The 12,969-nt window shown below is 36.8% G+C and overlaps 1 protein-coding gene across 2 annotated transcripts in view; it reads left to right on the top strand.

Moving 5' to 3' along the window:
- The window catches only part of CDKAL1 (CDK5 regulatory subunit associated protein 1 like 1), a 362,027-nt gene that overhangs the window by 155,527 nt on the left and 193,531 nt on the right, over window positions 1-12,969 (top strand). For both annotated transcript variants that reach the window (XM_042837305.1, XM_042837314.1), the window contains one exon: window positions 5,004-5,107. In XM_042837305.1, the coding sequence (XP_042693239.1) occupies window positions 5,004-5,107 (104 nt within the window). The remainder of the gene's footprint in view (window positions 1-5,003; window positions 5,108-12,969) is intronic.

Genomic DNA, 12,969 nt, shown 5'->3' on the forward strand with positions numbered 1-12,969 from the left:
ATTACACTGTACATGCTTTAAATACAAAGGCAACTGTGAATTGGCAGCTTTCTTTTAATGTCAATCTGGAATACTGAATGAATTGATTCAAACAGTCACAGAACTTTGAGGGCAGAATCATTGATCAAGAATTTCTTTAGACAGACTCCAAAAAGTGACATTGGAGTACATGATGTTGCAAATGCTAAATCATTGGCCTTTAGTTGGACAAAGTGAGTGTGTGATGGTATGACTACGTGGCTCTGGCTTTTGAATCGCCTGTCCTCTACTGCAGAAATTCAGATCTATAAAATGCAGATATTGATGGTGAAGAACTAAACCACACCGTGGCTTATCAAATTAAGCGAGTTGCCTGGTCTCCAGATTCCTTTTGAATAGTAACTGGTGAGATGTTGCCAGGTAAAATACTGTCTTCAAAAGTCTTTGAAGTAATGCACGTTGATCCCTTTGCTGTGCGTGGAATGGCTTGTAGAATTAAACAAAGAGCATCCTGTACTTTGCATCATACCTCAAGAAAAATATGGGTAGTCCCATGCACTGCAGAGTGTGTTCTGAAGGATCATCCAGTTTTCTTCTAAAACTTTGTTGCAAGACATTTTGTTTTAAAGTAAACACTGCTGTTTCAGAACAGTTACTGAAATAGTTGGCTGCAAAGATAATTTCACAGAAGTCCTGTTTTTATCACATGGAAGCTTGTATTGTAACACTGAGTGCATCTTTGTGGCATAGCCATTATGGCGAATGCCCAGGCTCACTGAACAGACCAGGATTTCTGTAAACAAACATTATTTCTGTAATCATGTGGTTTGCTGCTTAGACTGATTGGCCTTGATGAGAAAGAGCTTGCCTCTGTTTCAAAAATACTTTGAATTCCAAGTCCGTTTTAAAGTGAAAACACACTCCTAGATTTTAAAGGAAAATATCTTCATGTCATAGTGGATTAAAAGCTGTATTGTAAAATGTGCAAACTTCAACAGCGTATCCTGAAAGCAAGGCTGGCACGATAGGCATGCTTTCTCTTTTATACACTGTTTTTGCCTTCATCCATTGCAGTTAGGCTTGACAAGATTTAAAAAGTTTGGAAGAGCAAAGTAGCATTTGTCAAGGTAAAAATACTAATAAATATTCATCATATTTAATTCAATATAGATGCTATTATGATTACAACGCTTGCATCCTATGAAGAAATATGCTTGTAGAATTCTGCCAGCTCTTGTTCAGTAAGTTTTGAGTAGCATCCATCTCCTCTCACCTGTTGGAAGTACACATTTCTGGTTGGTTGTTTTTTTTGCTCAGGCAAGCCACAAAGGAAATTTACTACTTGCTCACATTACAAAGCATTTTGATCAAAATTGCATTTGATACAAAACTCAAAAGTATTTGGCAAAAGCCTAAATCTCTCCTGTGACTGTATTTTGAAAAAAGCAAGTTATTTTCTCAAGAAGAATGCTTTATGCAAACACAAAATGCTCAGCTGCCTGAGGAAGTCTGTAGGTGCAGAGAGAAGGTGTGGGTGACTGTTGAGCAGTCTTTCTGTATTTGTACTGATAAGATGATCCAGTGTACTATTAGAGGTACTGTATTACTGGGAAGCTTCATAAAACCTGATATTTGTATGACTAGTCAGATCTTACAGTGGTGGATATTAGTAAATATTTTGAGTCAGCTGTGATGAGTGGTATTTTAGTTCCACAGAATTCTAATTTGGGAGAAGATCATCTTATGACTTTTTTCTTATTTAAAGCTCATTAGTTTGACACCAAGCCAGTATTTACTGGATTATTCAGGCAATGAAGAGGGCAGTAGTGTCCTCCTTGCCCCACGTTAACCACCCAACCACCCGCAGTGCAGCAGGGACCTTCTGCCATATGACACTGTGACAGCTATGCAGCTTCCACATCTTGCTCACAGATGTCTGTTCTTGGTCAGTCACATTAAACGTGAGCGCACAGCACACTAATTGCACATCACAGTCTGTAATTAAGCTGTTTTACAATCCTTGAATGAAATATGTTTTATACTCATATCCGAGAGTGGAATCCTGTCTTCACTAAAAATAGTGGCAAAAATCCTATTAATTTAACAGGAACCAAGATTCTGCTCCTCATCTGTGTTGTTATTCTCATCTGCTGCTGAAATCCACTGATTAGTCACACTGAAGGAAAGTCCTTGTTTTTCTGCTCTGTCATGAGGCTTCTTTCTTACAATTAGTTCCATCTGCGATGGGTAGCCTTTCAAGTGAAGTGTGTGCTTTATGAGGAATATTATTCTACTGAAAGCAGTTTGCTTTTGTAAAAAGACTCTGCTTAAAGTAATGCACTGCTTAAGCCACATCCGAGTTCAGCAGTGTGTAGAGCACTGTTTCCTGTAGAGCAGAAATTCAGGCGCTCCACCACATTGTCGATAATGACGGTTTGGTCAAGTGCAAAGTTTTTTAAGGAGCCACATGGTAGCAATTTATCTGTGGATAGTGTTTTGTTCTGCATATTGGGCACATGGCAGAATAAAGGTTAATAATTCAAAGCAAGAGATTAACAATTCAAGCTACTTTCAGATTTAACACAGAGCAAAATACTTTTTGCAATTACAAACCCATCGGTTTTTTACTTCGGTGTATTTGATTTGTAGTTGTGATGAAGGCTGATTTTTAAGGAGAGTTTTACCTGCTGGGCTGATTTTAGGAGAGCCATTTAGTGGTGGATGATCCTTAGAGAGATGCAGCATTCAGATTCTCAGAGTTCCTTCCAGCCCTTTTGCGGTTGTTAGGCTGTGGTCTGAGGATGTGGCAACATGGATGTATGAATAATTTGTTATGTTGGAAACTTGGACCAGAGCTTGGCTTGCTACAGTTTTGTGGAGGGGAACATCTACAAATACTTTGTTATACTTGTGGTTTTGTTAAAATTTATGCTTTTAAGAAAAGGTAATTCTAAAGTCTGTGAAAAGTTATTAGTCCTGCAGTTTTACAAGTACTTAAAATCTGCTTCTTCGTTAACTGCAGTCCAGGAGATTAATTATATTCCTAGTGGGAATTAAAAATACAGTACAAGTAGGTTTTATAAGTGGTGTTGTTGTTGTTGTGTGCTTTCTAACATCGATGTTTTCTGTATTACATCTATCACATTTTGTTTTCATAGTGTGATGTCTCTTACTGCCAGAAAAAAAGAGACTAAATTATTTAAGTATTAGACAGTATTTTATGGTAGAGTTGATATTGCAAAACTTTGTGGAAAGCCTGCTTCCAAATCCCAGCTTCCATCTCCCATCTGAGAATAGATTTTTGCATAGACAAACTCCCAGAAGTCATATGTAGATTACAGTAATAAATCTCTTGGGAGCAACCCTACTTAATTCTGTGAACATTTAGAGAATAACTTCCCCTCTTTTTTTTCCCACTTGTTCCACATTTCCGTTCTCTCTGTGTGACCAACATTATTGCAGCATCAGAAGAAATAAAAAGATATTACTGTATACTTCAGTTTACCCAGGACTTTATGCTCAACAGTATTTTCCCATAGGGCAGTTCTGAAGATGCATGAGGAACTAGTTTTCGTTCTGTATAAATATGTTTAAAATACTAATATAATACTAAATATATTTAAAATAAACTAGTTTTCGTCCTATAAATATGACTGTGTGCTTTTTTATCTGTTTCTAGATACCATGTTGTAGATAGAGGAGGCAGTTAGACATGAATCAAAAGCTGTTAGGTCATGTAGAGAAGGACCACTGACCAAAAATATGAAACTTATCCTCAGGGGTCAAGGATTAGTAACTTCACTGCTTGGTACAGATGCTTAGAGCTCAGTTCTCTTAGCACTTAGTACTCTTTCTGCAGAGCTTTTCAAATGCCAGTACCCAAACATAGAGCAAAATACATACGTTGAGTAAAATATAGATGAATTATGCATGAGCCATAATAAAGAAGTAATATGCTGTTTTCTTCCACTACACCATTAATAGACAACAAAAGGAAAAAGAAATTTTACGCAAATAGCATAAATAATCATTTTTACCATGCATTGATGCCTGTTTAGATTTGGCTCATTTATTCGTATTAGATTAGTGGGATAATGCTATTCATATCTGACCATTGCATGCAAAGTGTGTAACTAAGATTTTTTAAATTGAGAATAAAAATGAAGTGCTTAGATGCACAAACTGTTTGTGAAGAAATTTAAACAACAGAAGAGCCAAAATGCCAATAGGCAGGGAGCTCCAGCCTTTTTTAGTACAGTTCGGTCAGTTTGGCAGGGACCACGTTGGTGTCCTATGGAGGAAAGTGGTAGTAATGCACCTTGGGCAGTGTAGCCTGTGTAACCAAATTAGCATGCCTTCCTATGCTAGCATCCTCACTATTTTGGTCCAGTTTCCAGTATGAAGTATTTTTTTTTCCTTAATATATCAACAAATCTGGCAGAAATGCTTTCTCAATCGAATATTTACAGATGCTTCCTTCATTTAATGTTATAATGTTAAATGTGTCACTAAGTGATACTGCAGCTTAATTTCTGGTGCTGCAACTTGACACCTTGAGGTCGTTGTATCGCTGTTCTATTTGTGCTTTCTGGGATCAGGCTGTGGAGCAGATGACACAGACTTAGGTGTATTTTGGAAGATTTTCATTCTACTTCTTGTGCTATTGCCCAGGAATACAATTAGAATTTTATCTTAAACATGAGTCTTAGTGCATTTACAGCTTTTTATTTTGCTTATGATGTAGTAACGCATCTTGCAGATCTAGAGAAGTATTGTTTTCATGCACGGTTACATGAAATAAATGAATCCTTTGAACTGGATGATTTCTTTCATCCTCTTTATAGATGTAGGAGATATTTAATGGAAGTAGGAAAGCAAAAGACTCTTCAAATCAATTGAGTTGATTTTAAAGCAGAACACTGCTATAGTATAAAAGCTCATTCTCCCAGATGTTCTTCATAAATACATTTATGCATGTAAAGTCTTTCTTGGCAAGAATCTGAATGTTTTCATTTCTTGACCAGGTGTCTCAATGCATGTACTTACTGCAAAACCAAGCATGCCAGAGGAGATCTAGCAAGTTATCCCGTTGAAGAGCTAGTGGATAGAGCCAAACAGTCTTTTCAAGGTAAGAGTTTTTATCCATACAATAGAAGTTAGTCCTTGAAGTCCACTAGTTCTTATTTTCACTTGATACAATATGGCTTTATTATGGTTTTAGTGTTCTTGATATGTTGCGACTGTGTCCAGGGATGCCTTTGCAATAGAAAGTCTTTCTGTCTTTGTTGGGTGCAACTATCAAGAACAGTATTTCATCTTGATTTTAGGATTGCTCGGATGAGATTCATACAAGCATTTTGTTACAGTGATGGGAGAAGTGTCATGTATGGTCATTTTGCCCTATTTCCACTTTCTTAAAAGGGAGTACTAATTTTTTCACACAGCAGTAGCAGTGAATTTCATGAACTTCTTTAGGATTCTGCAACACTTCTAAGATATATTACTGTTTCTGGAATTGGGTTTCTTTGAGGAGTTCTGGGGTGTTTTTGTAAACCATACAAAATGTTGATTTATTTGAAACAGATAGGATTAACAGCTTCCTATTTAACAAGTAGTGACAGACTGCTTTTAACATCAGTAGAGTATTTGTAATGATCTCACATGGATCCAACCAAACATCAGAAGTTTTTCATGCAGTACAGTACTCTGTGCCGTGAAGCTTGTCTGTAAATGCCAGTGAACTTCTCTTGCTGCTTAGGTTTGCATGATTAGCACAGTTGTTGTGAATTAAATCTGCTGTGACAGACAGGAATCCTGTCATATCTCAGGATTCTTGTTTTAGGACAAGTCTTTAAAACTGATATGAATTTGATGAATACTGATGAATTTAGTGACAGAGATACAAGGTGTATAAATACACTTATTTGTGTATTTATGGAGAAGCAATTTGAGAAACACATTGTATAAGGGCACAGGTTTTCAGCACTGAAAGAAGTGATTTTTAAATTGGCAAGTAGTAACTGTGCAGAAGATCTGCACTGTGGTCAGTGTGCAGAAATCTTTTTCATTTGGGTATAACTCTAAATTACTGTTGTTATTTGTATCATAGGAATAGTGTTAGCACTAAATATCTTCTAAAATGTCCTAAAGGAACTTAGAACAATTCAACAGTAGAATATAACAAAGAAAGGGAAGATGTGTGATGGGTAGCACAGTCAGGATTATGGCCTTAAGTGGGTTAGTACTTAAATTTTATTTAGATTGTGAAGAAAGAAAAATAACTTGAGCCTTGTATGTGGTGTTATGGTCACATTATACATACCATGCAGTCCATATTGAAGTAACATGTTTGCATGATGTAAAAAGAAGGAAAACTTTTGAGCTTTGTTTGCATTTGCAGGCAATAGATGTGAATTCTTGGCAAGTATTTTGAACTTAAAGAATTGTACACTTGGATTGGAAGTTTAATAATTTAATTCATCTGTTTTATTGTGGCTCTTATTATAAAAATTGACTCTCTCAAAATAACTTGATTTTTAATGGAAGAAGTTGCCCTTAAGCTGTTGTTTTGAAATCTTACAGAAATGCTATGACGTGTCTCACAGCAGGCATCTCCAAGGGAGTTCTATTCTTATTTGGCCTTATGCTATTACCTTTGTTAGAGGAAATAAGGAAAGAAGCAAATACTGAACTGTGAAATGAGAGGCCTTGCCTCAAGCTCCCACATATTTGAAAATAGTGATGAAATAGTCAGATACTTAACTTGGAGTGTATGGAGAATTTATTACTGCCAGCTTTCTGCAGCTGGGTTGCAGAAATTCTTCATCAACCCAGTGAAAGACCTAAGCAATTCAAATCCATGTTACAGTCATTGCTGGCTGTGTTACTGAACCCCGGTTTCTTCTACGTTCACTTCTGCATTTTTCAGAAGTTGTGTTGGTGAGGCTCTAGTGAAAAATACAGAGAGCTACAGATACACAGTGTGAAGATTTTCCACTGAGAAATTTATCATGGGAGAACTGAAGTGTCTTAGAAGAAGCAAAAAACAGCACACTATGATTTTTTTTATGACTACATAATCTAGTCATGTAAGAAGAGGGAGGCTGGAGTCATTTACAGTGTTTTGTACATAAGTAGTCTTACAGTATGCAACCTGGTAAGACTCAAAGGTGAGATGTTTCAGTTAATGAACACACCAAAAATGGTTGGAAGAATCTGTATTTAAAGGTATATTGAGGTAGGTCTTTAAACCTTAGCGCTGAAATAACTCCCTAGAATGCTTTATTCACATGATCATACTTAGTTTCCAGTTGCCAATTGCTACCTTGTCAATATTTCTAACAGCAATAGGTTACCAAATGGAGCTTCGGTGTTTGGTAAGATGCTTGTGATTTTAAAGTAATCATTTATGTACTACAGGGTTCTATACTCTAGGTTGGAAATGTTTATGTGGCAAGTATTTCTAAACTATACTATATGCAGCCTGATCTGTCTGCAGGTAGTCGAGTAGTCACTGGTTCAGTCAAGGTCTACACATCACAAGTTTTACTGGTGGTAATGGCATCAGTGTGACAGCATGTATAAGGTATCTTACAGACATTACTGATTTTGATGCTTGTCTCTAAGGTTGCTTCTGAAGATGTTTTATGTTGAGTTTCTCAGGCTTTTAGTCTAAATTAAGCTCTTAGAATTCAATTAACCCCACGTTTTTGAAAGCTCTACATGCTTTATGAGGGTTAGTAGGCATTTGTTACATTTTAGAGTCCAGATCTCTGTTTTGTGTCTGTATTAGAGTATTTTAAAAACAGAACTTAACACTCTGATGGTAACCAGATGACACCTACAGGTGTAAACTTGATTAACTCAACTGATTAAAAAGGGATCACTGAAAACGTGACTGCCCAAATACTTTTCCAATCTTTGAAAAAGACCTGCTCTTTATAATCCTTTCTTTCTGCATCTTATTTTTATATCTTACACTCAGTGTAATAACAAATGGAGTGCGTTACAGTTCTAAGTACATTTTGCATGCTTTCAGAATGCTCTGAAGTTTCTATAAATTGTTTTATATATGTTAAGGCTAAGTTTGTTTATGTATTCTATGGATTTACATCTCCTTCCCATCTCCATAGTAGTTTTCAATTTGCCCTAGGCATAAAGTTGAATCATTCATTAAAATTAGTTTTAAAAAGAAGTTTTTCAACTTCCATTTGAATTTGAAAGTAAAATATTGAAGTTTTGGCTGTTTAGCTTGAATCTTTTATTTCTGTCACTTTCAACTTTCAGTAGGTAATTGTATAGGTTTCTTTTTTTCATGGACAATCTTATCAAATTGCATTAACTGCTAGTAAAAATGTTTCTATATGAAGCAAAGTGGTCCTTAAGTAAGGAACAAATGTCTTCTGTAAGGATGTTTATATGGAGAGTCTTTCTGCAGTGGAGACGCAGCAGTTTGTGTTTCAATTTAACAGCGAGCTTTTTCAAAGTGTGCTGTATCACATTCAGTGCTGTATTCTAGGAAATTGTTTGCAGTTATGAGAGAGCTCTTTCTTTCCTTCCAAAAGCAACTCCGTGTATGACGATGTGTTTTTGCTCAGTGAAATGGAAGGCTGGAGTTGCTGCCATTGGTGAACTGTGCTCCAAGGAAACACGCAAATTAAATAAGCCAGTACTTTACATGTGTTGTGGAGTGACGTCCAGGGGGAGCTTTGGTTGAATTGTTGAATTGCAAGGCTTTAAATATATACTGGAATTATCTTCAAAGAAATTGTAGTGGCTGTAGAAGAATATGTATGTATATATAACTGATATTGCTACCTGGTGATCTGTAAACCAGAGCTGTTGTGAGAGACTTTCTGGGCAGATACAGCATTTTATATTGCCAACTATTTTTGCTGCTTCAGCAAACTAACTTAAAAATATAATTAGTTTCATGATATTGGCAGTTCATGCTAGTTTGCAGTGCAAATATACTGCATATGCCAGTAGAAAATAATTCTTCTTTAGCACTGCATGCTTCTCAGAAGTGGCAGAGAATATGCTGCTATTAAAATGCAAACAGTATAATTATTACTATATCATCTTGTTTTATGGTAGCAACTAGGGAGCAAAAGGGAAGTCAAGTCTTGTTCAAAAACAACATCCTCAAGCCATGTGTAACAATTGCTTCTTTGTGAGAAATTGCAGTTAAAAAGCATCATTTGTTTTTATTCCATTATTTACAGTATGATTCTCTGACAAGTATGGTGTTGAATTCTGAACAATGCTTCTGTTCAGGAAATCTTGGACAAAATGTTTCATTGCAAGCAGAGGTGATATATGAAGAAAGATAAGCTTCAACTTCATCACTAGTCTGTAGCAGTTGTTCCCTATCTTGTTGTTTCTCAACTATTTACAGTTTAAAGGAGATTAATATTAAATATGTCTTGAAGTGTCAATTAAACATTGATTTGTGTGTAACAGTAAGCACTGTTTTGATATAATATGATACTTTCCAAAGCTTTTCAGATCACTGTGAGCCTAGGCAAGGATCTCTGGTGTTAGTAGTTTTGAGGTCCTGTCAGGGCATTCTACTTCATTAATCAGTAACCAGTTTTCTTCCAGCAGTACTACCAGTAAACTCTCTGAAGCTTTCAGAGTGTTTGTCCTTTTTATGAAAGGACAAACATTTAATATCTACAACATTCTTAGTTCCCTTTTCATTAACTGAAGCAATACCAAATTTCGATGTCTTTTGAGTGATGGGATTGGTCTTTGCGTATGCGTTGAAGGACTGGGTGCCTGGTCACCTAGCTGGATACCTGGGCTCTGGAGTCGGTGTTTTCCCTGGTCAAAGAAAAAGCAAGACCATAGGAGAGGGTAAATATCTACCCTGGGTGTTGAGGTCTCACCATTGTGTGAGATGAAGATATAACCAGAGAAAGATTGCTTCACAATCACACCTTACACATATCATCACAACTCCTCTCAGAGCAGCCCAGGCAAGCCAAAAGGTTGGGCACTCATGGTGTGCTCCACAGCAGCTTCTGGTTTTATAGTAAGCAGGAACTTTCACTAAGCTCACTTTGCTTCTATTTAATTTTGATATTTCTAGTTCAAATATTGAACTATTTGCAAGAATTAAATTAGGTTAATGCTGTTATTGTATAAGTAGAAAGAAGAATTAGAAACAAGAAAATGTATTGACAACTTCCATCATGCCTTAGACCTTCACGTGATCAATCTTTTGCCTTTTGGGTCACTTTTGAAAAAACTGTACTTCATTCAAAAAGATTTTATAGGGACTCAGGAGAGCTGTTAGTTATTTGCAGACGTGCTCCACACTTAAGGCTGATTTCATGCAGGTATTTTTTTCCTTATTGCCAGATCTACTGTGATAGGAGCATCAGAAATGAGGAAGGGAAATCCCTTTTCTCTTCTGCTCCATGTGTTATTGTCTTTCTCTGGCCTTGATAGAGGTTTTAGTCCAGACAATCTGTTTAATCATCCATGTAGCAGTCTCATGTAACAAATGTGTTGTAACAGTAGGTTAATTTGCCAAAAAAAAAAAAAAAATCTGTAATGTGCAAAACTGTAACTAGAGGCCCTTCCCTTGCAAGGAAAAGCAGTTAGGCATAGTTACTGTTCATGTAATTGCAGTGCCTAATTGCTGTGTACCTTTATAAAAACAGCAACAACAAAAAACACGCCACCAACAAATACCAGCAGGAGATGCCCTCAAAGGGCTTCTAATGTGATAATATAAACCATAGAGGAGAAACACGGTAGAATAATATTATGTGATTACCTTGAAGATAATCAGTTGGTCACTTTATTTACTGCTGGGACGCTGTCTAGGGCCTCATATGGAATGATACAGGAAAGATTTTTATTTAGGAAAAATTAGGAAAAGTAATGTAGTAGAAGGAATTGTCATTGATTTTGGGAGGGACCGTGCCATTTAGCTGGACATATTGGCCCTCCTGCCCAAATATCTCATGGTATGACCACATTACCTTTTTTCGTCTCTTGTAAAACAAGCCTAGTAATGCTGCTTTTTTAATAGTCGCTCTAACTGTGCATGGGTTGTAGCTCACAGTGTTGGAAAGAGGAGTATAGCATGTAAGTAAGTGCCTATGTTTGTCTAGGATTCTACAGAGAAGAAGATTCCACTAACCTCTAAGCTTTGGCAGTTTAAAGAACCAGCAGTCTGTTCAACAAAGATTATATATTTTCTTCTTCCTGAAGTGGAACAAATACAAGCTTTAGTGATATTTGCTCTTTATAATTCAGTCTTCTCATTTTTTTACCTAAATATTTATGTTTGGGCTCTTTAACTCCCTGAATGAAAAAAATATATATTCATTTTAGCTTTGAGTTTTTGTCAAAAACAAGCAAACAAAAAAACCCGTTTTCGTTTGGAGTAGAAGTTTTAAAGATCCAAAACAGGTGTAAGCAATTAAAAATACTACCTTATCTTTAGGTTTAATGAGTTCTTCGCCTTAGTCTTCGTGGCCATGCTTCTCTCTTGCCACTTCTCATGCCTCTTGTGTCCCTGAACTGCTTAGTAGGAGCTGGGGGACCAAAATTCCTTCCAGTGTAAGAGCAGAGCAATTCCAAGAGCACCTCATGAGACTGAATGTATACAAGTTTATGCAGCCAGACGATACGCATCCATGGGCTCTGAAGATACTGGCTGATGTGGTTGCCAAGCTGCTCTCCATCATATTTGAAAAAATTGTGGCTGTCAGGTGAAGTCCCTGGTGGCTGGAAAAAAGCAAACATCACTCCCATATTCATGAAAGGGAGAAAGGAAGACCCGGGGAATTACAGGAGATCTGGTGTTGCAGAAAGCTTGTAGAAAGAGCTGAGCTGCCCGGATCATCTGACTGCAGCTCTGTAATGAACTGTGCTGGACTGAGAGCAGCTCAGCTGTAAGAAACTAACCTCCTGAGTTTGATCTCATATGTTCTACTGGAGTTGTAATATTCACGGATCTGAAACTACTATGGTTTTACTGTGTGGTTAATATCACAGAATATGTATCTTTTAAGAGCCAACATAATTTTTGGACCCTTTAAAACAATTGGTAATTTGCTTTGCCAATTACTGAATTCGGTTTCAGTACACTAAAGGAATACAGCGGTATGACCTTGTTAGAAAATTTCAGTAGGTGCTTTCTTAAGAACTGACCTAGTGGGAGGCAAGCCAGTCCGCAGGGGGGAGTTGGAACTGGATGATGTTTAAGGCCCCTTCCAATTGAAGCCATTCAGTGGTGATTCTATGACCTAAGCATTTTGTTCATCATTACTGAAACAAGTCTTACTCGGAAATGTAATTTTTTTTTCTTCTAGTCTGTAATTTCACAGAGTTGGGGAAGATTTTCTACAATCATAACTGTCTTAACGTTTTCATCCAACAAGGAATTGTTGAAATTGCTTCTAAAGTTGCAAGGGGAAAAAATGCTGATCCCTCCTTTAAAACAAACAAACAAAAACAGCAATAAAATGTTGGTGCCTGTAAATGCTGTGGTAGGAGAATATTTAAAAACAGATAGAAGCTGAAATACAAGTAACTGTGTGTCTTTCTGAAAAACTTACTCAAAGCTTTTCCAAAGTGTCTCTGCAGAAGAAGACTCGCACGCTTTAGGTGCTCAGTAAGCACCAAGGTAGGAAGGCACATGCTAGCTGTGACTGTCTTGCTGTTTAACACTGTTAGCAATTTTCTGATTACCCTGAAGTTACTGGTGAATTATGTTAATAAATATTGGCTTTTGAATGTGAATTCTCAAAGGAAAGGTAATTATTACTCTCTGTAGCTGTCTTTTGAGAATAACAGGCATGCTCTAAGGTTGATGCTGGTGGAAAAAACCTCACAAATGCAAATTGTTTTCTATTTGCTATGGTTTCATTTGAACTCAACCTATTATCTATACGGATATTTCCCCTGATGCTTTTCACTCTGTGCTTGCATTTAGCTTATTCATGGAAGGGTTTTTATTTCTTTTAAAGC

The sequence above is a fragment of the Centrocercus urophasianus genome, unplaced genomic scaffold (assembly GCF_019232065.1).
Source record: "Centrocercus urophasianus isolate 14NV4802_14NV808 unplaced genomic scaffold, USGS_Curo_1.0 seq_11, whole genome shotgun sequence".
In the NCBI taxonomy this organism is placed as follows: domain Eukaryota; kingdom Metazoa; phylum Chordata; class Aves; order Galliformes; family Phasianidae; genus Centrocercus; species Centrocercus urophasianus.